This window comes from Haliotis rubra, unplaced genomic scaffold, assembly GCF_003918875.1.
Source record: "Haliotis rubra isolate DU_JTF1 unplaced genomic scaffold, ASM391887v1 Scf742, whole genome shotgun sequence".
NCBI lineage: Eukaryota > Metazoa > Mollusca > Gastropoda > Lepetellida > Haliotidae > Haliotis > Haliotis rubra.
In genome coordinates, this window is record NW_025767460.1 from 27,681 (window position 1) to 54,074 (window position 26,394).

Here is a 26,394-nt window from a genome sequence, read left to right on the forward strand (position 1 = left end):
ATACATCGGAACCCCTAGCCAGTCAACTGCTGTCGGACGACCCTCCCGCCTGGTGTTCCGCTAGAGTTACCTCGAGGAGAGGCGGGACGCAGTCCGCCGCCTCCATGAAGCGCCCTGCATCCCCAGACATCCCGCCGCCGCAGCCAAAGACTAAGAGGGTTTCGACATCATCTCAACGCAGACTCCGCACTCCCCAGGGCAGCGCCTACCTCCAAGGGGAAATCAACGGTCTTCTAGAACCTTCAGCCGAGATTGTTCCCGCCGCAGAACTGGGCCTGTATGATGATCAGCCGATCATCATACCCGGATCTACGCCACAAGAAACGACCGTGTCGGCAACAGTGACGCCAGCGCAGATCGCCATGCAGCCTGATGTACCAACGCTGATGTCTGACGATCTTCCTGAGGGCCCCGCCGCTACCAACGCAGAGAGGGCACCGACTACATCTTCACAGACCGGGCCCCAGACGCACCTGATGCGCAGATCATGAAGATGATGGAGGACCGATACAGACTGGAGAGACAACCAGCCCAGAGCCTGAGCCTTCGCGAAGGCTCCAACGTAGACGACACCCCAGAGGGACCCCCCAACAACGCGGCCACTACAATGCCACCTCCGCAAAGGAAGTCACAGACCACCTCGGCGAAGGACCCAGATGTACAGCCTTCGCGAAGGACTTCTAGATCGTCATCTACCTCGACCTTGATGATCAACACTCACGAGGACGCTCGAGAAGAAAGATCATCTCATCCCCGGACTCTGACTCGGACCCTCAGCCTTCGCGCTAAAGCCTTCGCAAGGTCAAGTCGTCGCCTCCCCAGGACCGGACTCAGATGAAGCTTCGCGAAGGGCTCCGCCAAGGGCACCAGTTACAGGCTCCAAGTCATCTTCGCGCTCTAGAAGGTCATCGAGGGAGGGATTCCAAGAGCTTCGCTGGCTATCAACGCTCACCACATAGATCTCCGCTAAGGTCACCATTTAGACACAGCTCGCCAGCCCGCTCACCAAGACGATCTCCTCGCCGCTTCCACGCCATCACCTCGCCGCCCACCTCGCCGACGCCTTTGCAGGTCACCACACCGCTTCGCCGCGACAAGTCTTCACGGAAGTCCCCAGTCAGGTCTCCGCTGACGCCGCCCTGCACAGAGATAGAAGCATACAGGTCACCATCGGAAGAGCATCAACCTCTTATCAGCGCATCCCGCTATAGAAGATGATGGAGGCATCATTTTCTCCGACGCTGAGATACGCTTATTGGATGGTTAACAACCTGACCTATCTTCACCTTCCAAGAACGGTAATCCGCCCACACTTACCTTGATGAGGGAGGACGATGCAGACAACATCACCCTACCTCCTGATCGAATCCGGATTGCTACGGTCCCACAGAATCTGGACACAGCCTTCCATAAAGCCACTAAAGTCCAAGCCCACACTTACCACAGTTCAACGCTAAGAAGTTTGCAACTCATAATATGGACCCCTTTTCAAGGCACAAGAGATCGATGACAACTACAAAGTGATCAACGATGTCAAGAATAAGAACTATAAGATTGACGATCGCAAGCTGGTTCAGATCGAAACCATGACAAGGCGAATGTTCTTCGGCCTTAATAGATCTAGAACGATCAATGAGACTCTTATCACCAGATTTCGAGATTCGACATCTGAGGATGACAGAATGATCTACTCGGCCCTACTTATGCAAAAGAAGGACCAGCAGTTTCTAACGGATCATCTCACATCAGTCTCTGCAGCACTAACCTGGCTCTCGTCGTCAAGGCCTCCTCGCTTCCTGCAGCTGGGGTGAGCAGTTTACAGCTCCACTCTACACAGCCCCGTGGTCTACGCCATCCATCTTCGACGGAGGAATAGATAAAGTCTCTAAGGAAGTCACCAAGGATTCTAGAGAAGTCCTTATGATAAAGTCGATGGACACGCTAGCCAGCATCATCAGGCAGACTTCACAGAGATATTCAGGGAAATCTAAATTCACTGGATTACAGAAAGCACGGATAGGAAGATGGCCAGCTCCAGAGGAAAAGATTCTTTCATCGCCCATATGGCAACTACAGAGGAGGATCAGGAAGAGGCAGGGCACCCAGAGGTTCCCGCGAACTATAAACGATGAAAGACAGGTTCGAACGACTGGAGTCTTCCACCCCAGCCGCTCCAGTACAACCGCCACAAGTGGGTGGACGCCTTCAACTGCACTGGGAGAACTGGGGAATGTTACAAGACCCATATGTCTCCAACATTCTTCAACACGGATATCGAATCCAACTACAGGCCACGCCCGCTGACAGTCAACCCTCACAAGTTCGACTTCCAGGCTAACAACTACCAAAGTTAAGAGAGGCTGTTACATCTCTCCTAACCAAGCAGGCCATAGAAGTACTAGATCAAGTAAACATCGAACCAGGCTTCTACTCCCCAGTTTTCCTAGTGCCCAAGAAAACTCCAAGGAGAAATACAGACTCATTTACAACATGAGCACATTCAACAGAGATTATCTACGAAACCGCCAACGCTTTCATGATGATACATCTACCTCAACTACGGCACCTAATTCGTCCCATGGACTACATGGCCAGTATAGATCTGCAGGATGCTTATCTACACACATCCCGATACATCCCTAATCCAGGAAATACCCACGGTTTACACTAGACGGGCTGCATTATCAATGGAAAGTACTCCCATTTGGAATATCATCGGCCCCTGGTTATTCACAAGAGTAACGTAAACCTATCGCCACCTACCTACATCGCCTAGGGCTACGCGAGCGCTTTTACCTCGACGACGGGATACAAGTAGATCAAGATCCACAGCATCTCAAACTACAGTTAAACTTCATCATCAAGCTACTAACACAGCTAGGATGGTTAGTAAATCTACTCAAGTCGGACCTAGTACCAACGCAAGATCTGCAATTTCTAGGCATTCGATTTATCACGACACTGAACCGTATCGTCGTACCAGAAGACCGATGGCTCAAGATCCAACAGACCATCCCACAAGCCTTACTCTCCGCTACCACTACTACGACAATGGCAGAGTCTGTTGGGTCTCCTCACGCCAGCCCAAGACATGACAGTCAGAGGCAGACTACAGTTACGCCCGCTACAGGTCTTCATCAATGCTCATCTCGACGACCTACAGCCATTCAGTCTACCGAAACACATCAGACCTCATCTACTATGGTGGACCAGGAGGTCGAATGTCTGCGAAGGCATTTATTTAACAGAGCCGGAATTCAAAACCCATCTCTATGTAGACGCGTCGCTCCAAGGTTGGGGAGCTCATCTCGCCAACCGGACGGCATCAGGGTTATGGAATCAGCAAGAAAGCAAGCTCCACATAAACATGCTAGAGATGAAAGCTGTAATCAACGCCATACTACATTGGAGCACCATTCTACAGAAGGCGCATCTGATGATTCACACCGACAACTCAACAGTGGCGTTTTATGTAAACAAACAAGGCTCAACGAGATCACTGAACCTATTGACTTTATGCTTTCAACTGTTCGATCTAATCGACGATCTCAACTTACATGTCAGAGCATGTCACATTCCCGGAGCCAAGAATGTACTAGCAGACGCACTCTCTCGGCCACACCTACCGTCACCGACAGAATGGATGCTCCATACAGAAATCTTTGCACAGATTATCAAGAAAATAGGAGCTCCGCTTAGTAGATCTATTCGCCACTCGCTTCAACAATCAGCTAACAACATTCAGATCACCAGTCCCGATCCACAAGCATGGCAACGGACGCTCTAAGCATATCCTGGAAGGCCTCAACGCAGACGCGCTTTCCGCCAGCGCTAATCCCACAAGTGTTACAGAAAATCAGACAAACACAGAGCCTCCAACTGATTTTGGTCACTCTACTGGCCAGCGCAGAACGTGGTTTCCCATTCTAATTCAAGAAATCGGACAACCAACACTAGAGCTACCAAAGCCGAATCTACTAATACATCCTCACACCAAACAAGCACGGAAACCCAGAAGCATTCCAACTTCACGTATGGACTGTATTAAAGTGTGTCTAAACAAGAGAGGTTATTCAGCCAGAGCGGCGAAAAGCAGTCACGCTTGCTTTTACGCTTATTCTACACGAACTTGTAATGACGACAAGTGGCACAGTTTCAAACTTACGCAGCAAAAAGGGATTTACAGCGAGAAATGCTACACATCCACAAGTGGCTGACTATCTGTGTTACTTTACGCCAAAATAAACATTTAAAAGGCTCGACATTGTCAACATATCTTTGCCGCTTTAGTTCTGTGATAACTATGAGAACGGGTGTCAAGTTAACCAAAACACCAGAGTTACTGGCCTTACTACTTGCATTCCGATTGGAGGATCAGAAACAGAAGTTCCGCGCCCAGCATGGGATCTAAATATAGTGCTCCAACACCTCACAAGTGAGGCTTATGAACCACTGGAATCAACAACTTTTGAATTTCTCTCACAGAAAACATTGTTCCTGTTATCCCTAGCAACGGCAGCCAGGATGTCAGAAATTCACGCACTAGATTATGAGAGAATACGGTTTGACGACAATCAAAACATAGTGCACATGGGACTACGATGGGATTTCATCGCCAAGAATCAATTGCCAGGTCAACCAGACAGATTATTCCATGTTCCTGCACTCTCCTCAATTCCTCGGATCTCAAGATACGCTGGACCTATCTCTATGCCCAGTCAGAGCTCTCAAAATCTATCTACGACGATCCAAAACGAGGCTTAATTTACATCTCAAACGATTATTCATCCCTCTATCGACAGCTTACTCAGACCGAAGTCTCTCGCACTCACCATATCAATATGGATAAGAACTGTCATACTCTCGCCTTACAAGGCTGCAGGACTCGACCCTCCAAGAGCATCTAATCCACATGAGATCAGAGCACTGGCTTCCACACTCGCTTCTACACGGTAACTGCTCATTAAATACCATTATGGAGGGCTGCTTTGGAACCGACATGGTGTTTGCTAATCACTATCTGAGAGATATCACCACCGAGGACGCCCTCAGGTATTCACCATTTCGTCCCATGGTCCTCGCACAGCAGTTGACAGTCCCTCGTAGACGATGAGACATAGTCTCACGAGATTATTATGTATATATCATACCAGTATCATCTAGCTTATAACTCTACGGAGTTTTAGGGCTATTTATATACATATCTTAAGTCTACTTAGTCTTAAGCCCAGTACTGATGTTTATGTATTAGTTGGGTAGCTTCTCCATTTTGGAGTCGCTTTTATACCATTATTGCTATTATCATAGTATATTATTATTGTAGTACCCCATCTATGGCAGCTGGTAAACTTATGGTTTATAGTAGCAGGAATTATCCTAATTCAGTGCCATTATGAAGTTCCCGTGAGGGGGTTATTACATATATATATATATAAATCACTAATTATTTAAATCCAAAGTATTCTGTTTTTCCCACCTCCGCTTCCAGAGGATTCTACAACAAAAGAGCATGAGTCAGGATAAGGAAAAATATGTAATTTTCTGAATAAAATTGATATTTTATACTTATCCTGACTCATGAGGTAAGCCCTCCCATCCTCCCCCCCACATAACACTTTGGATTTCCCTGTAAATTCAAGTGTTGGGCTCTCGCTATATCAGGGAGAGTGAAGCATGAGGCCAGAGGGTGGCCTCCTTTCCCCGCCAAGCTAAGGAAGAGGGAGGCAACTCGTGGGTGAGTACTAATTAGTGATTTTACATTGAAGGGAGCTTCAATTAGGGAGATACAAGTGTTCCACTATGTTCGCAAGAAGAAGAAGACAAGCAAAAGAGCATGAGTCAGGATAAGTATAAAATATCAATTTTATTCAGAAAATTACATTCTATAGTCTCAGTGGGAGGGAGATAGGAAGCGTAAAAGAAGGATTTTACTGAGGAGATATTTGTGCAGAAATGAGCAATGTGGTTTTTTTCAAAGTCCGAAACGACTTATTTGGAGCAGACCATGGCTTTATGCAAATTAGGGTGCAATGATATTGTATAACAAATGACATTTATTGAATGTCCATTATAAAATTAGACTTAGTTTCATTGTAAACAATAGCAGACGTAAAAAATAACAACTTTAATACTGAAACTATTAAGGATATGGATAGCATTGAGTCTCACTATCACTATAAAAAGAAACAGGTAGGAGGGGTCGTCTCAAAAGCAAAACCAAGACGGGTGTTGCTGACAGTAGTTGGGGTCGGGCTTGGGAATAGAGACATTAGCTAAGATTAGATAATCAATAGAGACATATTCAATACACATGAAAAAGCATAACATATATTTGAGATGACCCCTTGTGTCTGTGGGCAGCACATGCATTTCATGTCAAGTGAGTCGACGGTCCGTCGTCATACCTGGCTGAGCGACCTAAATGCCATCTATAGTCTGATCTATTGTTTTCAGCAGCTATTCATATTTTTTCCAAGTTTTGCCCGATTTTACGAGTAAACATGCTTTTCTGGATATCCTATTGTGCATCCCCCTGAAGGCCCAGTTAGGCCGATATGGGTTATTTCGACATATGCTATTTGCAATTGTGTCAATTTTAGGGATACAGAGTAACAGCCTAAAAACAGTTTTTTTCTATTTCTGACAGTACTTTAGTAGTGGCGCTGAAAATCCATTGAAGAAAAGGGTTAGGTATTTTGAAATATTTTTATATACCCTACATATTTAAAGGAACCTGGACTTCGCAACAAAACAATATCCTCCGAAATACACGATCCCTATGTTTTTTGTTCAATATACATATAGATGTTTTTGCTAGATTTAAAGTTTGTCATTGATTTTACCTACAAATTGATGATTCCACAGTCGCGGCTCTGTTAACACCATTCCCTGAGAAACCATACTAGAAATTAGTGGTGGCAATTGGTTGTGATTTCATAATTGATCATCAGTTACAATCGTATTGGCCCAACCGATCAGTCATCGATTAATAATCGGTTAAATTAAATCACAAGAATACCCTCTAAGTAATAAATATATTACACAAGGTCACGTGTTTGTTATTGTCTCAGCCTTCTGAAGGTAAGCAAGTACAGTTCAGAGACAGATGGTTGAACATGTAGAGGTACACAAAAGAAAAGCTTTTTTTGGTTCTTTTATGGTTTATCATATTTACCATCAACAGCATCAATTACCAACCATTCAACAAACAACAGATCTTGTCAGTTGTCATGAAAACACTACATGACTAAAATGTGCCTTGAAATGGAGACTTAGTGTAGTTGACAGAAAATGGATGACGAGGCGGTAATCAGTTTGTGATTGTTGAGAATAATGTTAAAAATGGTACTATCACGGTTGGAGCGAAAAGCGTACCCTCATGAACATGGTAAGCGAAAGTTGTATGCGCATGGAATGAGGTAAAATACACATGACAGTTTGTTGTGATCGCAAGCTCCAATAAATATGACATTTAGCAAAACAAAATATATGTATGTATCCATTTTCTGTCAACTACACTTCATTCGAGGCGTGAGTAGACGCAATATGATTGTGATTTCTGTGAATAATGCGGATAGAAGTTCTAATTATAGGTAACTGCCAGTTGTCTTGTGGTCTGAGTTGGGTATTCATTACTGTTTTTGTAAAAAATATTACCGACAATCGATTATGAAATTTTGCAATCGATTCTTGCATCTGGAAAGGGTAACCAATCAATTTTTGATTATAATCAATCATCGGAACACCACTACTAGAAATCAAGCTGAAACTTCACAAGTCTTATTCGAATCATAACACTCATATTTGTTCAAGTCTTTGAATCTAATTTCCAGTGGCGACTTCAGAATGTTCTCATATAATTCTTATGTTGCCACTGCCCTGTGTGTATGGCCATTTGTTTTCAAGCTGAATGAAATTACTTTTACTGTATTCCAATGTACCATGCTAACACAGTAAGCCAAATGCTCAATGAATCAATTCTAAACCACTGTGTAAATAATCTTTGAACTTTGAAGTGCTGTCTGTGAAGGCTGGGCATACTGTGAAATGCACATGTAATCAATTTATAGTGATTGTTGTAAAAACCTTTCAACTCTAAGTTTGTATGCTACTGCATGATCACAGAAACCAAATTTGCAATGTTTTAACATGTTCAGTAAGCTCCCTCATCTTGACCTTGCTCTAAAAACACTGAAACTTGCCCGCCCGAGGACGGCGAACATGCATGTTGCTTTAGACGGCCAGTGCTTGTGTTCCAGGTGTGTCAGCACCACGGGAGTGCCACACAAGCAGGCAGCTGTGTCCGAGGACTTTCAGGATGATGAAAGAAGGGGTTGGCTGAAGAACCTGCTTCGTGTCAGAACACTCCCCACTAGCTCCGAGTCACACTCCAGTCAACTTTCAAGTAAAGAAACAGTCTATGAGATTCAGTGTATGTGTTCAAACATATATTTTTCTTCAGCTTTGAATTATTGTAATGATCTTTATATAGCTGTTTGCTGTTTTGGGAATATGTCTGCAGTTATATTTATTGTAGAATTTGCTTTGATGCTCTTATCATCCTTATCTCAAGTGATTTTCATAAATGGAAAAGTGCAGACATGTTGGTAAGTAAAAATTATATATCTAGATGTGCTTGAAAGCCAATACTTGGCCAAAGTCAGCACAAAAGTCAGTGAAAATTTCCCAGGTTGAAATCAACATTGCCCAATTCATGCTAACAAATTCATGTGCAATGTTATGGTTTGGTAAAGGTAACTTGTATATCACTGATAACAAGACCATTGAAGAAGAAGAGGCTATGCTTAGTTTTACATCTTTTTGATCTGATCACTCCACAACAGTATGCAATATTTCTTATTCTGTACTATAAGATGGCCATATCAGTCCTTCGTGTTTATCCATGTCAGATGTAAATGTAAGTTTCATGTTGACACAGGGTGTTTTCCAGCTTGGTGCAGCTCCGTAGTGAAGGCTTCATTTTGGTAGACTGCTCTCATGTTTCCACTACCCTCGCTTTATCTTAGTTTGTTTTATTTGTTTAATGCTGGTGGTTTTGTTATGGTTTTGCAAGTGAGTGAGTTGTCATGGGAAAAAGTCAGCCTAATATTCCCATGCTCTCTACCTGACAGTCAGATACCTTGCACTCTAGAACAGTGTTTACTTGTCTGCCGATCTCGTCGATGCCTGTATGGCCAGACTCCAGCGCTTGGCCTTGTGTCCCCCTGTGGCTGTTGCCGCATCACCTTTGGGATCACCTGCAGGCAGATCATCTAGTTATCTTGAAGTGGTACCTTTTGCTATTTGCAGATTTCTGGCATTTATATTTTTCATGATTTTCATGGAAATGATTTGGACTTAGTCTAAAAAAAATCAAGTTGGACTTTAACTGAGTAACTGAGATCACAAAGCCTCAAATCATTTAGCTACAAGTCTTACCAGAACATGGCATTGTTCAATTGGAATTCTCTCCCTGATGACCTTAAGCTGTCTCCAACCCTTGAAAACTTTAAGCACCACCTCAAAACCTTTCTCTACAAAAAGTTCTATGGACTTCAATAGTGCCTTATTGATTGTTAGCGCTATGAGCATACCTGGTGTGGAGTTTGCCGCTATATAAATGAACACATTATCACATTTGCCATCTCCACCTTAGGTATTGGGTATCTGACAGCTGCCCCCCAAATGAGGGATAATTACATGCTGGTGTCGAGTTATAAGTCAAAAGATATATGGAATCTGAGTATTCTCCTATCAGTGTACCTGTCCTGACACAACACTTCATGACTGCATTCCCCTGGAAGATGTAGGTCAGCTTGTCACCTTTGTTTGAGGAGTTGTAGGAAACTGTGATGAGTGTACATCAACATGCTGGGAATAACAGTCAAAGGATGTGTTGGGGTGTATGTTATACTTTGATCAACTTTGATGTGTGGTCATAGCAAGACGGAATGTTGCATACTGTTGTGTCAGTATGAGTATGTAAAAATGAGAAATACTTCAATTCCTTATGCTTGAACTGAATGCAGTGTTGATTCAATAGATCAGAGTTGATGTGAATAAGACTTGTTTAAATATTGCCAAAGTAGAAAAAAAATGATACTTTTTTCCCAATTTTACTTACCAAAGATACAGTAGAATCCTGTATGTATCCTAGTCAGTAATCATTTTAATCTTTCATTGAGTCGTGCTGATGGCTATCCAAATGACGACCCTGCAAGTATTACTTGGTTAGGTATTTGTCAGTTAACCATGCTATCATGGTTAACAAAAACATTGTATTTGCGTTTGTTTTCAGTTCATGCAGTGAAACCAGAATCTATGGAAGATTATTTAAATCAGTTGTAAGTAAATAATGGCCGTCTACTAACAATAAGTGTGAACTTGTGTAACACAGATGGAAAATGGTACTTCTTGTAAAGTTTCTCAAAACTATAAACACGATAAAAAAAACTCAACAGTTTTGTTATGAACAAAGAATACATCTGTTGTGTTGATGCCGTAGGTCTGGTTGTAAGCAAGTAACTCGCAGTTGGATAGCTTCATTGTGGTTGACATGATTTACAAAGTGTGCTTGTACGACTTCCTTGCAGCCAGGAGTTTCAGGAGCTGTTGAAGAAGAAAGATGCGGGTCAAAGTCTTGTAGGTAGCTTCACTGTGGAAATTGGTGACCAGGACGAAGCAAGTGAGTTGCTGTCATCATTGTACTGTTAAATATACTTCTGTGGTTATCATGTATCCACATTATACTGCTAAATATACTTCTGTGGATATCATGCATCCACATTATACTGCTAAATATACTTCTGTGGTTATCATGTATCCACATTATACTGCTAAATATACTTCTGTGGTTATCATGCATCCACATTATACTGCTAAATATACTTCTGTGGTTATCATGCTTCAATATTATACTGCTAAATATACTTCTGTGGTTATCATGCATCGACATTATACTGCTAAATATACTTCTGTGGTTATCATGCATCTACATTATACTGCTAAATATACTTCTGTGGTTATCATGCATCAACATTATACTGCTAAAAATACTTCTGTGGTTATCATGTATCCACATTATACTGTATCCTGCTAAATATACTTCTGTGGTTACATATATACTGCTAAATATACTTCTGTGGTTATCATATCATGTATCGACATTATACTGCTAAATATACTTCTGTGGTATCCACACTATATACTTCTGTGGTTATCATGCATCCACATTATACTGCTAAATATACTTCTGTAGTTATCATGCATCTACATTATACTGCTAAATATACTTCTGTGGTTATCATGCATCGACATTATACTGCTAAATATACTTCTGTGGTTATCATGTATCCACATTATACTGCTAAATATACTTCTGTGGTTATCATGTATCCACATTATACTGCTAAATATACTTCTGTGGTTATCATGCATCCACATTATACTGCTAAATATACTTGTGGTTATCATGCATCCACATTATACTGCTAAATATACTTCTGTGGTTATCATTATATGCACACATTATATACTGCTAAATATACTTCTGTGGTTATCATGCATACATTATACTGCTAAATATACTTCTGTGGTTATCATGCATCAACATTATACTGCTAAATATACTTCTGTGGTTATCATCCACATTATCCACATTATACTGCTAAATATACTTCTGTGGTTATCATGTATCCACATTATACTGCTAAATATACTTCTGTGGTTATCATGCATCCACATTATTATGTATACTTCTGTGGTTATCATGTATCCACACTATACTGCTAAATATACTTCTGTGGTTATCATGTATCCACATTATACTGCTAAATATACTTCTGTGGTTATCCACATTATACTGCTAAATTATGCATAAATATACTCTGTGGTTATCATGTATCCACATTATACTGCTAAATATACTTCTGTGGTTATCATGCATCCACATTATACTGCTAAATATACTTCTGTGGTTATCATGCATCCACATTATACTGCTAAATATACTTCTGTGGTTATCATGTATCCACATTATACTGCTAAATATACTTCTGTGGTTATCATGCATCCACATTATACTGCTAAATATACTTCTGTGGTTATCATGCATCCACATTATACTGCTAAATATACTTCTGTGGTTATCATGCATCTACATTATACTGCTAAATATACTTCTGTGGTTATCATGCATCCACATTATACTGCTAAATATACTTCTGTGGTTATCATGCATCCACATTATACTGCTAAATATACTTCTGTGGTTATCATGCATCCACATTATACTGCTAAATATACTTCTGTGGTTATCATGCATCCACATTATACTGCTAAATATACTTCTGTGGTTATCATGCATCCACATTATACTGCTAAATATACTTCTGTGGTTATCATGCATCCACATTATACTGCTAAATATACTTCTGTGGTTATCATGCATCCACATTATACTGCTAAATATACTTCTGTGGTTATCATGCATATACATTATACTGCTAACATTATATACTTCTGTGGTTAATATGTATCCACATTATACTGCTAAATATACTTCTGTGGTTATCATGCATCCACATTATACTGCTAAATATACTTCTGTGGTTATCATGCATCCACATTATACTGCTAAATATACTTCTGTGGTTATCATGCATCCACATTATACTGCTAAATATACTTCTGTGGTTATCATGTATCCACATTATACTGCTAAATATACTTCTGTGGTTATCATGCATCCACATTATACTGCTAAATATACTTCTGTGGTTATCATGCATCCACATTATACTGCTAAATATACTTCTGTGGTTATCATGCATCCACATTATACTGCTAAATATATACTTCTGTGGTTATCATGCATCCACATTATACTGTGGTTATCATGCATCCACATTATACTGCTAAATATACTTCTGTGGTTATCATGTATCCACATTATACTGCTAAATATACTTCTGTGGTTATCATGTATCCACATTATACTGCTAAATATACTTCTGTGGTTATCATGTATCCACATTATACTGCTAAATATACTTCTGTGGTTATCATGCATCCACATTATACTGCTAAATATACTTCTGTGGTTATCATGCATCCACATTATACTGCTAAATATACTTCTGTGGTTATCATGCATCCACATTATACTGCTAAATATACTTCTGTGGTTATCATGTATCCACATTATACTGCTAAATATACTTCTGTGGTTATCATGTATCCACATTATACTGCTAAATAAATATACTATACTGCTAAATATACTTCTGTGGTTATCATGTATCCACATTATACTGCTAAATATACTTCTGTGGTTATCATGTATCCACATTATACTGCTAAATATAACTTCTGTGGTTATCATGTATCCACATTATACTGCTAAATATACTTCTGTGGTTATCATGTATCCACATTATACTGCTAAATATACTTCTGTGGTTATCATGTATCCACATTATACTGCTAAATATACTTCTGTGGTTATCATGCATCCACATTATACATGCTAAATATACTTCTGTGGTTATCATGTATCCACATTATAATGCTAAATATACTTCTGTGGTTACTGTATCTAAATATACTTCTGTGGTTATCATGCATCCACATTATACTGCTAAATATACTTCTGTGGTTATCATGCATCCACATTATACTGCTAAATATACTTCTGTGGTTATCATGCATCCACATTAACTGCTATACTTCTGTGGTTATCATGTATCCACATTATACTGCTAAATATACTTCTGTGGTTATCATGTATCCACATTATACTGCTAAATATACTTCTGTGGTTATCATGTATCCACATTATACTGCTAAATATACTTCTGTGGTTATCATGCATCCACATTATACTGCTAAATATACTTCTGTGGTTATCATGCATCCACATTATACTGCTAAATATACTTCTGTGGTTATCATGTATCCACATTATACTGCTAAATATACTTCTGTGGTTATCATGTATCCACATTATACTGCTAAATATACTTCTGTGGTTATCATGCATCCACATTATACTGCTAAATATACTTCTGTGGTTATCATGTATCCACATTATACTGCTAAATATACTTCTGTGGTTATCATGCATCCACATTATACTGCTAAATATACTTCTGTGGTTATCATGTATCCACATTATACTGCTAAATATACTTCTGTGGTTATCATGTATCCACATTATACTGCTAAATATACTTCTGTGGTTATCATGTATCCACATTATACTGCTAAATATACTTCTGTGGTTATCATGTATATTATACTGCTAAATATACTTGTGGTTATCATGCATCCACATTATACTGCTAAATATACTTCTGTGGTTATCATGCATCCACATTATACTGCTAAATATACTCTGTGGTTATCATGCATCCACATTATACTGCTAAATATACTTCTGTGGTTATCATGCATCCACATTATACTGCTAAATATACTTCTGTGGTTATCATGCATCCACATTATACTGCTAAATATACTTCTGTGGTTATCATGCATCCACATTATACTGCTAAATATACTTCTGTGGTTATCATGTATCCACATTATTCTGCTGAATATACTTCTGTGGTTATCATGTATCCACATTATTCTGCTAAATATACTTCTGTGGTTGCATCCTGATTACCACAGCGTGGCAGGATTTAACTGCTTTATTGGCAGTCCGCTGTGTTATATAAGAGGCAATACAACTATAACCATGGTGACTACTAAGTGTCATCTATTTTGATAAAACTCAGTACACTTGCAATGGTTTGATTGTATTGCTGATTGTGATGACACTTTCAACAGTTCACATATGGGCATTCAAGGGAGGCTATCCTGTCCTCAACAGAGCAAATCAAATCTACAGAACAGACCAAGTAAGTGTATACTTGGACAGTGACATTGTGTACACTATACAGCAAATCTTTAGCTTGTGTTGAGGGGTAGTTCTCTGTGTCGTAATCATTCTTAAATGTGCAAGTCTGTTTATCAGTTTCGAGTGCTCTAAACTGAGTATCAAGATAAAACTTCAGTGCATTGGTCATGTCGGTTGTTTTCATGTTTTTCTTGTCAGATGATTTACATGAAATGCATCAACATGATCTAGTTCAGAAAATTTATGTTTGCAGGATTTCATAAAATTTCGCAAGAATCGTAACAAGATGCTGCGATCAAGGAGGAATCAGATCCTGCTTGCTTTTAGTTTCTGGCCTGAGCTCAAACCCAGAGAAGGCAAAAGCATTTATGAACTCAGGAGTTATGTCCTTAAGGTAAGTTGACAGCTGTTTTCTTCACTGAAATCACAACATGGTTTGTGAAGTCACCTGCAGTATATGCAGGGTGTTGAGTAACTTCCTTCTGTGTGTTGACATGCATCTATATGTCAGGGTACCGTTGTACAAAGCTATCTTAGCACTAAGGTGATCAACTCCTATACCATAACATAGACTTCCGACTGGCATAGCGTTAAGGTTGCTTATTGCAGGGCTCCAGATAAGGGCCATATCGGCGTATGTGCGGATAAAAAATATGCACGATACGGTAGGAAATAATTTAGAAAACGTAGCACATACGCACCACAGCAATGCTGTACATGCGTATTTATTTACAGACATATTTATCTGAAAGAGTGTTGTTTATTGTTTATTGACCTGTTTACACAAGAGTAGTAATGTTGTGGTGCATATATGAAACGAAACACCAGATTACTGATACGCCATTAAATTCCATTCAGTACTCAAAATGTACTCTTAAGTTTATCCAGTACTCCTATATTGAAAATATAAGGAGTATGTACTCCTGATGTTGAAAAATTATCTGGAGCCCTGTTATTGGCACCCAGGTCAGGTTCAGACTCGTGTTACAGCACCTGAACTCTACTGATGTTGCTGCTGTGATAAGGCAGTGTAAAGCCTTCCCCATGTAAAACTCGCCCTGTTTTGATGGTGCCTTTTCTTTCCTTCAGCCGGGAACTATGATCGAGTGGGGCAATAACTGGTGAGAATTGCTTGAGCTAATGCTGTATTTTGTTGGTAGAAAGTATGTAGGTAAATGTACAGAAAGTGTCATGAATTAAACAACAGTTAAAGACTCATAAGACGAAAACAGAAAATTTGTTAAATTTATTCCTGTTTGAAAGAGAGAACTGATGGTTGCTACTTGTATCAATTCTTATTAACATGTTTTACTGGCCATTAGTGGGCAGGAGCAGATTTCCAAGTTTTATTGCCTTCTGTTTAAACAAATGAAGAAATATCCCCAAATCCGGTATGTTTTTCCACTTTGCTTCGTAATGATATCAGGCATTACTAAATAAGGAAATTTCAACATGACTGAGAATATGTGGACACACGGCATGCTTAGCAGGAAGAAGTACACTGTTATACATTACTGTCAATTGTGCACCTTTGTGAATCATGGTAATCAAAATAACAACAAATGTATAGACAAATAAGTTCAAACAGACCAAGAAACTTACAAATCTGACCTGTCACCACTTATGGTATTTTTATGTTCAAAGCCTTGTTTCTAGTGTGATGTTAGGCTATCCCCAGATAAACATCACCTGGTACCTATTTATTGTTACCTACAGTACTGTCAGGCCGTCAACTCTGCTAGCAGGAGACACCATATTGATTCGTCTTGTCTTATCTTATCATTAAACAGTCTTTGTTACAGTTTTTCATCATTTTTGTCAGGAACCTGCAACATGAGGTGCACTGTTTCAGATTTTGATCGCTTGTTATCTCAAGTACTATTAATGACACAAAATACTTGTGCCATCATGAAAAAATTAAATCAATATCAGAAAACAGCAATAGATGTTGTAGAATACTTCAAAATGGTATTTATATATGTTCGTGTCAAAAGAGCTGAGAAAAGCAAGCTGTCAAAATGTGTTGGTGTTCAGTGCTAATGTGAAGATAAATGAGGTTGAAAGATGGAGCAACAAACACTAATATGGTTTACCACATCGTGTTGCATTTAGGGCCCGAGGAATCCAAGCTCGTCAAACTAACAATGAACCAGTAGCAGGGTTCTTTTCACAGATGGGAGAACTGTATAATGCTCACCATATCTGGGGTAAGTGTGTGAGCTTTACCTTGCTCACTCTGCGTGTTTTGGTCTTCAGACATACCGAGGTAGTGTGAGACATAGCACGCATTTCAGTGGTTTTGTCCTTCCCACTCATTTAGACTTTCTACCTGTATGTTCTATCACAGTGTTTTTGTGCAGTTGACTGACATCATGTCATTTGCTTAATCATTTGCATGCTGCAAAACATTTGATCCTCATCCTTTTTTGTAGGTATTAGGAAAGTTTACCTGTCAGGAGGGTTTGTTTGTGTGACTTTCCTGTGTATACTTTCTCTTGAAAAAAACTACTCATTTGTTTCAATTTATCTGAAAGAAGACCAATTTGAATATATGAAACAAAAGTATGGTGAGATATGATCCAAAACAGACTGCTAGCAGACGTGCTGTGTGCCCAATGCTTTGAGTGACCAGTTCCTGTTTTTCCAGTTATATTCTGGCAACATTTTTATGTTAAATTGTCCCTGAAATATATAAGAAAACCTCCTAACTGTGTATGCTCAACATGCTGCTGTCAAGTATCGATGATATTAATGTCTTTCTTCTCGTACCTAACTTGTGATTTCACTCATTTGTTATATTTCTTGTGGTGTTTATTTGGAATGTCACTCACAATGGCTGACTTTGGCTGCGTTTCAACATTGCATGTTAACCTGTCTCCTTAATGCTATCACACATCAGACTGAAAGTACAGTGAATTGTTTTGACCTGCCCATACCAGTTGATCATTGGGTAAATAGGTAATAGAGAAGTATACTCCTAACCACACTGGGTGGTGGGATAGCCTAGTGGTTAAAGTGTCCGCATCGTCATGCCTAGGACCTTGGTTCGATTCCCCACATGGGCACAATGTGTGAAGCCCATTTCTGGTGTCCCCCACCTTGATATTGCTGGAATATTGCTAAAAGCAGTGTAAAACTAAAACTCACTCACTCCTAACCACACTTTAAGATTGCTTTAATTGCACACAGGTGTTTTAGTAAAGGAACGTGCAATGTGTAAATATTTGACAAATTTCATTGGAACAACAGGACTAAATAATGGCTCAAATATGGGAAGGCGGGGTCTTAGCACATCCCATTGCTCCAGACTTGGGTGGGTCATGACACTGACAACTTTACTTTCACCTGTTATATCATGTATCTTTTCTTAATTCATATTTTATTTCATCTGCTTTCTGTACAGTGGTGAAACTAGGTGACCTAACTGTAGCAATGAGGTGAATGACCAGACCAGAAGTATTAAATGCCTCAGGACTTTGAATGGTTGAGTGTTGGCCAGGAAGTGGAAGCAGCAATGTCAGCACTGAGTAGCTGTAGCAGGTCACCTAGTGTCCCCCTCACAGGTTACTAGAGTCACCATGGAGCTTCTAGCCTTATGTTAACCCTGGTCACAGCTGTATGCCGGCATAATGTCATACTAACCATCCTGCAAATAGATGGAACTGTTGACCTACTCAAGTGTTCAAGAAGAATGTATCAATTCACCTGCTGCACCATCTTATCAATCTCTGAATTATTTATCTATGCTCATATGTTTCAAATTTCTGGAACCATATGGATAGATTCCTGGAAATACTGGACAACACGTTTCAGTATTGCCAATACTACAAACAAAATTTGTACTCAGTTACTGGTATTCATATACCATTGAGCATGGTGACTAAATCAAGAGTTCCAATAGACTCTAACTTAAACTCCACTTCAGTGCAACAAAATGTTAAAAGATATACATGTGAACATAATTCCAGTTCAGTCATACATGAGTTAGTTTGTAACTCCAGGTCAGTCATAATTGTTATTTAATTTTTGGATTCTCAGTCCTGACTCTTGGATGGATGAATTGTGTTACTCTGTGTTCACTAAGGAGACATACAAGACATATAAACATGTTGGAATTGTTTACAAAATGACGTAATGCTGCAGATGAATCAGAATTCTAAAACCCTTCAGGGCCTGATTTACAATAATGTACAAACACATACCCAATAGGCAGGTCAGCATGGTGGAGTGCTTGGTGGAGTACTTGGAGTATTTTGAAATAGACTTCCAGACTTCAATCCTCTGTCTATTTGCAGGATTATCAACCTAATGCTTGAGAGTGTTGTTTTGCTACTTTCAGTGTTTCCTGCACCACTGAGTGTTATGTGTATTTCAGTAGTGGTTAACCTAGATGTTGTCTAACACATGTAGACAGAAGACTTTAGTCCCAGGTGCTGGACTAGTACTGGACCAAAGGGAAAACATGCAATAACCTAACATTTCATTTGGGCATTCACAGAAGGTTTGAACTACCATGACTAGGTTTGCTTATTTCCCATTGTAAATGTCTTGCTTATAGTAATAGTCCGCTTATATGGCGCTCACATCCAGGCACATTGCCCGCTCACAGGGCGCTACGTACATTACTATCCCTGGCCATAGGACACTATCATACTTTCCAATACTTTTTCAACTATGTGGTCCCCAGAGTGAAGTTAAGTGTTTGCATTGTTTTCCTGAGCAGCGTACCATGTTTGGTTGACAGTCATGGCATTCATAATACACCTGGCAGTGGCTCTGTGGATTGGGGTCTGGGATTCAGCTGAGTGCCAGACAGCTGAGACTTCACATCTAGCCACAAACGTATAATTCCATCTAGGTGCGGTAACTGTCTTGTTGATTTGAAGGGCGAGAGGGATAAAGTACCGACAAGCTAGTAACTCGCCTGTTGCCGGCTTCTTCTCCCATCTTGGAGAGCAGTATAATGTACATCACTTGTGGGGTACGTAGTCCCACCTGCCCGTCGGGACCTAGGTCTGTATATGCTGTAACTATAGAACAGCCCCTTAAGTAAAACTGCCACTAGGGTAATGCTAATAATTCCTTGCTTATTTGTCAGAACCACTGGTCTTCTTGTAAACAGGCATAGGGTAGACACATATCTTCCATTTACCATGTTATGGGAATGTTCTTGTGAAGATGTTTTGTTGTTACACTCAGGGCAATTAAGAAGAAATACTGTCTTAGATATATTTCACATTTTTGGGGTGGAAAGAATATAGGGAAACAACTAATGAGTTTGTGTATCAGTATTGGCATGTACTAGATGTCCTGGGTACACAGATCAGGCTCACTAGGGTGTCCTGTGTACACAGATCAGGCTGACTAGGATGTCCTGGCTACACAGATCAGGCTGACTAGGATGTCCTGTGTACACAGATCAGGCTGACTAGGATGTCCTGTGTACACAGATCAGGCTGACTAGGATGTCCTGTGTACACAGATCAGGCTGACTAGGATGTCCTGTGTACACAGATCAGGCTGACTAGGGTGTCCTGTGTACACAGATCAGGCTGACTAGATGTCCTGTGTACACAGATCAGGCTGACTAGATGTCCTGTGTACACAGATCAGGCTGACTAGGATGTCCTGTGTACACAGATCAGGCTGACTAGGGTGTCCTGTGTACACAGATCAGGCTGACTAGATGTCCTGTGTACACAGATCAGGCTGACTAGATGTCCTGTGTACACAGATCAGGCTGACTAGGATGTCCTGTGTACACAGATCAGGCTGACTAGGATGTCCTGTGTACACAGATCAGGCTGACTAGATGTCCTGTGTACACAGATCAGGCTGACTAGATGTCCTGTGTACACAGATCAGGCTGACTAGGGTGTCCTGTGTACACAGATCAGGCTGGCTAGGGTGTCCTGTGTACACAGATCAGGCTGACTAGGATGTCCTGTGTACACAGATCAGGCTGACTAGATGTCCTGTGTACACAGATCAGGCTGACTAGATGTCCTGTGTACACAGATCAGGCTGACTAGGATGTCCTGTGTACACAGATCAGGCTGACTAGGATGTCCTGTGTACACAGATCAGGCTGACTAGGGTGTCCTGTGTACACAGATCAGGCTGACTAGGGTGTCCTGTGTACACAGATCAGGCTGACTAGGGTGTCCTGGGTACACAGATCAGGCTTACTAGGGTGTCCTGTGTACACAGATCAGGCTGACTAGGGTGTCCTGTGTACACAGATCAGGCTGACTAGGGTGTCCTGTGTACACAGATCAGGCTGACTAGGGTGTCCTGTGTACACCAGATCAGGCTGACTAGGGTGTCCTGTGTACACAGATCAGGCTGACTAGGATGTCCTGGGTACACAGATCAGGCTGACTAGGTGTCCTGTACACACAGATCAGGCTGACTAGGGTGTCCTGTGTACACAGATCAGGCTGACTAGGGTGTCCTGGGTACACAGATCAGGCTGACTAGGGTGTCCTGTGTACACAGATCAGGCTGACTAGGATGTCCTGGGTACACAGATCAGGCTGACTAGGATGTCCTGGGTACACAGATCAGGCTGACTAGGATGTCCTGTGTACACAGATCAGGCTGACTACGATGTCCTGTGTACACAGATCAGGCTGACTAGGGTGTCCTGGGTACACAGATCAGGGAGACTAGGGTCTCCTGTGTACACAGTAGGCAGACAAGGGTGTACTGTGTACACAGTAGGCAGACTAGGGTCTCCTGTGTACACAGAGTAGGCAGACAAGGGTGTACTGTGTACACAGTAGGCAGACAAGGGTGTACTATGTACACAGAGTAGGCAGACTAGGGTGTACTGTGTACACAGAGTAGGCTGACTAGGGTGTCCTGTGTACACAGATCAGGCTGACTAGGGTGTCCTGGGTACACAGATCAGGCTGACTAGGGTGTCCTGTGTACACAGATCAGGCTGGCTAGGGTGTCCTGGGTACACAGATCAGGCTGACTAGGGTGTCCTGTGTACACAGATCAGGCTGACTAGGATGTCCTGTGTACACAGATCAGGCTGACTAGGGTGTCCTGTGTACACAGATCAGGCTGACGAGGATGTCCTGTGTACACAGATCAGGCTGACTACGATGTCCTGTGTACACAGATCAGGCTGACTAGGGTGTCCTGTGTACACAGATCAGGCTGACTAGGGTGTCCTGTGTACACAGATCAGGCTGACGAGGATGTCCTGGGTACACAGATCAGGCTGACTAGGATGTCCTGTGTACACAGATCAGGCTGACTAGGGTTTCCTGTGTACACAGATCAGGCTGACTAGGGTGTCCTGTGTACACAGATCAGGCTGACTAGGATGTCCTGGGTACACAGATCAGGCTGAATAGGATGTCCTGTGTACACAGATCAGGCTGACTAGGATGTCCTGTGTACACAGATCAGGCTGACTAGGGTGTCCTGTGTACACAGATCAGGCTGACTAGGGTGTCCTGTGTACACAGATCAGGCTGACTAGGATGTCCTGTGTACACAGATCAGGCTGACTAGGGTGTCCTGTGTACACAGATCAGGCTGACTAGGGTGTCCTGTGTACACAGATCAGGCTGACTAGGGTGTCCTGGGTACACAGATCAGGCTGACTAGGATGTCCTGTGTACACAGATCAGGCTGACTAGGGTGTCCTGTGTACACAGATCAGGCTGACTAGGATGTCCTGTGTACACAGATCAGGCTGACTAGGATGTCCTGGGTACACAGATCAGGCTGACTAGGGTGTCCTGTGTACACAGATCAGGCTGACTAGGGTGTCCTGTGTACACAGATGAGGCTCACTAGGATGTCCTGGGTACACAGATCAGGCTGACTAGGTTGTCCTGTATACACAGATCAGGCTGACTAGGATGTCCTGGGTACACAGATCAGGCTGACTAGGGTGTCCTGTGTACACAGATCAGGCTGACTAGGGTGTCCTGTGTACACAGATCAGGCTGACTAGGGTGTCCTGGGTACACAGATCAGGCTTACTAGGGTGTCCTGTGTACACAGATCAGGCTGACTAGGGTGTCCTGTGTACACAGATCAGGCTGACTAGGGTGTCCTGTGTACACAGATCAGGCTGACTAGGGTGTCCTGTGTACACAGATCAGGCTGACTAGGGTGTCCTGTGTACACAGATCAGGCTGACTAGGATGTCCTGGGTACACAGATCAGGCTGACTAGGGTGTCCTGTGTACACAGATCAGGCTGACTAGGGTGTCCTGTGTACACAGATCAGGCTGACTAGGGTGTCCTGTGTACACAGATCAGGCTGACTAGGGTGTCCTGTGTACACAGATCAGGCTGACTAGGGTGTCCTGGGTACACAGATCAGGCAGACTAGGGTCTCCTGTGTACACAGTAGGCAGACAAGGGTGTACTGTGTACACAGTAGGCAGAGTAGGGTCTCCTGTGTACACAGTAGGCAGACAAGGGTGTACTGTGTACACAGAGTAGGCAGACAAGGGTGTACTGTGTACACAGTAGGCAGACAAGGGTGTACTATGTACACAGAGTAGGCAGACTAGGGTGTACTGTGTACACAGAGTAGGCTGACTAGGGTGTCCTGTGTACACAGATCAGGCTGACTAGGGTGTCCTGTGTACACAGATCAGGCTGACTAGGGTGTCCTGTGTACACAGATCAGGCTGGCTAGGGTGTCCTGGGTACACAGATCAGGCTGACTAGGGTGTCCTGTGTACACAGATCAGGCTGACTAGGATGTCCTGTGTACACAGATCAGGCTGACTAGGGTGTCCTGTGTACACAGATCAGGCTGACGAGGATGTCCTGTGTACACAGATCAGGCTGACTAGGATGTCCTGTGTACACAGATCAGGCTGACTAGGGTGTCCTGTGTACACAGATCAGGCTGACTAGGGTGTCCTGTGTACACAGATCAGGCTGACGAGGATGTCCTGGGTACACAGATCAGGCTGACTAGGATGTCCTGTGTACACAGATCAGGCTGACTAGGGTGTCCTGTGTACACAGATCAGGCTGACGAGGATGTCCTGTGTACACAGATCAGGCTGACTAGGGTGTCCTGTGTACACAGATCAGGCTGACTAGGGTGTCCTGTGTACACAGATCAGGCTGACTAGGGTGTCCTGGGTACACAGATCAGGCTGACTAGGGTGTCCTGTGTACACAGATCAGGCTGACTAGGGTGTCCTGTGTACACAGATCAGGCTGACTAGGATGTCCTGTGTACACAGATCAGGCTGACTAGGATGTCCTGGAGTACACAGATCAGGCTGACTAGGGTGTCCTGTGTACACAGATCAGGCTGACTAGGGTGTCCTGTGTACACAGATGAGGCTCACTAGGATGTCCTGTGCACACAGATCAGGCTGACTAGGTTGTCCTGTGTACACAGATCAGGCTGACTAGGATGTCCTGTGTACACAGATCAGGCTGACTAGGGTGTCCTGTGTACACAGATCAGGCTGACTAGGGTGTCCTGTGTACACAGATCAGGCTGACTAGGATGTCCTGTGTACACAGATCAGGCTGACTAGGGTGTCCTGTGTACACAGATCAGGCTGACTAGGGTGTCCTGTGTACACAGATCAGGCTGACTAGGGTGTCCTGGGTACACAGATCAGGCTGACTAGGGTGTCCTGTGTACACAGATCAGGCTGACTAGGGTGTCCTGTGTACACAGATCAGGCTGACTAGGATGTCCTGTGTACACAGATCAGGCTGACTAGGATGTCCTGGGCACACACAGATCAGGCTGACTAGGGTGTCCTGTGTACACAGATCAGGCTGACTAGGGTGTCCTGTGTACACAGATGAGGCTCACTAGGATGTCCTGGGTACACAGATCAGGCTGACTAGGTTGTCCTGTGTACACAGATCAGGCTGACTAGGATGTCCTGGGTACACAGATCAGGCTGACTAGGGTGTCCTGTGTACACAGATCAGGCTGACTAGGGTGTCCTGTGTACACAGATCAGGCTGACTAGGGTGTCCTGGGTACACAGATCAGGCTTACTAGGGTGTCCTGTGTACACAGATCAGGCTGACTAGGGTGTCCTGTGTACACAGATCAGGCTGACTAGGGTGTCCTGTGTACACAGATCAGGCTGACTAGGGTGTCCTGTGTACACAGATCAGGCTGACTAGGGTGTCCTGTGTACACAGATCAGGCTGACTAGGATGTCCTGGGTACACAGATCAGGCTGACTAGGGTGTCCTGTGTACACAGATCAGGCTGACTAGGGTGTCCAGTGTACACAGATCAGGCTGACTAGGGTGTCCTGTGTACACAGATCAGGCTGACTAGGGTGTCCTGTGTACACAGATCAGGCTGACTAGGGTGTCCTGGGTACACAGATCAGGCAGACTAGGGTCTCCTGTGTACACAGTAGGCAGACAAGAGGTGTACTGTGTACACAGTAGGCAGAGTAGGGTCTCCTGTGTACACAGTAGGCAGACAAGGGTGTACTGTGTACACAGAGTAGGCAGACAAGGGTGTACTGTGTACACAGTAGGTAGACAAGGGTGTACTATGTACACAGAGTAGGCAGACTAGGTGTACTGTGTACACAGAGTAGGCTGACTAGGGTGTCCTGTGTACACAGATCAGGCTGACTAGGGTGTCCTGTGTACACAGATCAGGCTGACTAGGGTGTCCTGTGTACACAGATCAGGCTGGCTAGGGTGTCCTGGGTACACAGATCAGGCTGACTAGGGTGTCCTGTGTACACAGATCAGGCTGACTAGGATGTCCTGTGTACACAGATCAGGCTGACTAGGGTGTCCTGTGTACACAGATCAGGCTGACGAGGATGTCCTGTGTACACAGATCAGGCTGACTAGGATGTCCTGTGTACACAGATCAGGCTGACTAGGGTGTCCTGTGTACACAGATCAGGCTGACTAGGGTGTCCTGTGTACACAGATCAGGCTGACGAGGATGTCCTGGGTACACAGATCAGGCTGACTAGGATGTCCTGTGTACACAGATCAGGCTGACTAGGGTGTCCTGTGTACACAGATCAGGCTGACTAGGATGTCCTGTGTACACAGATCAGGCTGACTAGGGTGTCCTGTGTACACAGATCAGGCTGACTAGGGTGTCCTGTGTACACAGATCAGGCTGACTAGGGTGTCCTGGGTACACAGATCAGGCTGACTAGGGTGTCCTGTGTACACAGATCAGGCTGACTAGGGTGTCCTGTGTACACAGATCAGGCTGACTAGGATGTCCTGTGTACACAGATCAGGCTGACTAGGATGTCCTGGGTACACAGATCAGGCTGACTAGGGTGTCCTGTGTACACAGATCAGGCTGACTAGGGTGTCCTGTGTACACAGATGAGGCTCACTAGGATGTCCTGGGTACACAGATCAGGCTGACTAGGTTGTCCTGTGTACACAGATCAGGCTGACTAGGATGTCCTGGGTACACAGATCAGGCTGACTAGGGTGTCCTGTGTACACAGATCAGGCTGACTAGGGTGTCCTGT

At 42.9% G+C, this 26,394-nt stretch overlaps 1 protein-coding gene across 2 annotated transcripts in view; it reads left to right on the top strand.

Moving 5' to 3' along the window:
• The window catches only part of LOC124259922 (protein NipSnap-like), a 39,557-nt gene that overhangs the window by 7,080 nt on the left and 6,083 nt on the right, over positions 1 to 26,394 (top strand). Inside the window, exons 2-8 of one of the 2 annotated variants that reach the window (XM_046694148.1) lie at positions 8,259 to 8,431; positions 10,298 to 10,343; positions 10,593 to 10,684; positions 14,830 to 14,900; positions 15,153 to 15,293; positions 15,989 to 16,020; positions 17,012 to 17,106. In XM_046694148.1, coding sequence (XP_046550104.1) covers positions 8,259 to 8,431; positions 10,298 to 10,343; positions 10,593 to 10,684; positions 14,830 to 14,900; positions 15,153 to 15,293; positions 15,989 to 16,020; positions 17,012 to 17,106 — 650 coding nt within the window. Of the gene's footprint in view, positions 1 to 8,258; positions 8,432 to 10,297; positions 10,344 to 10,592; positions 10,685 to 14,829; positions 14,901 to 15,152; positions 15,294 to 15,988; positions 16,021 to 17,011; positions 17,107 to 19,785; positions 19,881 to 26,394 lie in introns of both variants that reach the window. The other variant, XM_046694149.1, reaches the window with a different exon arrangement.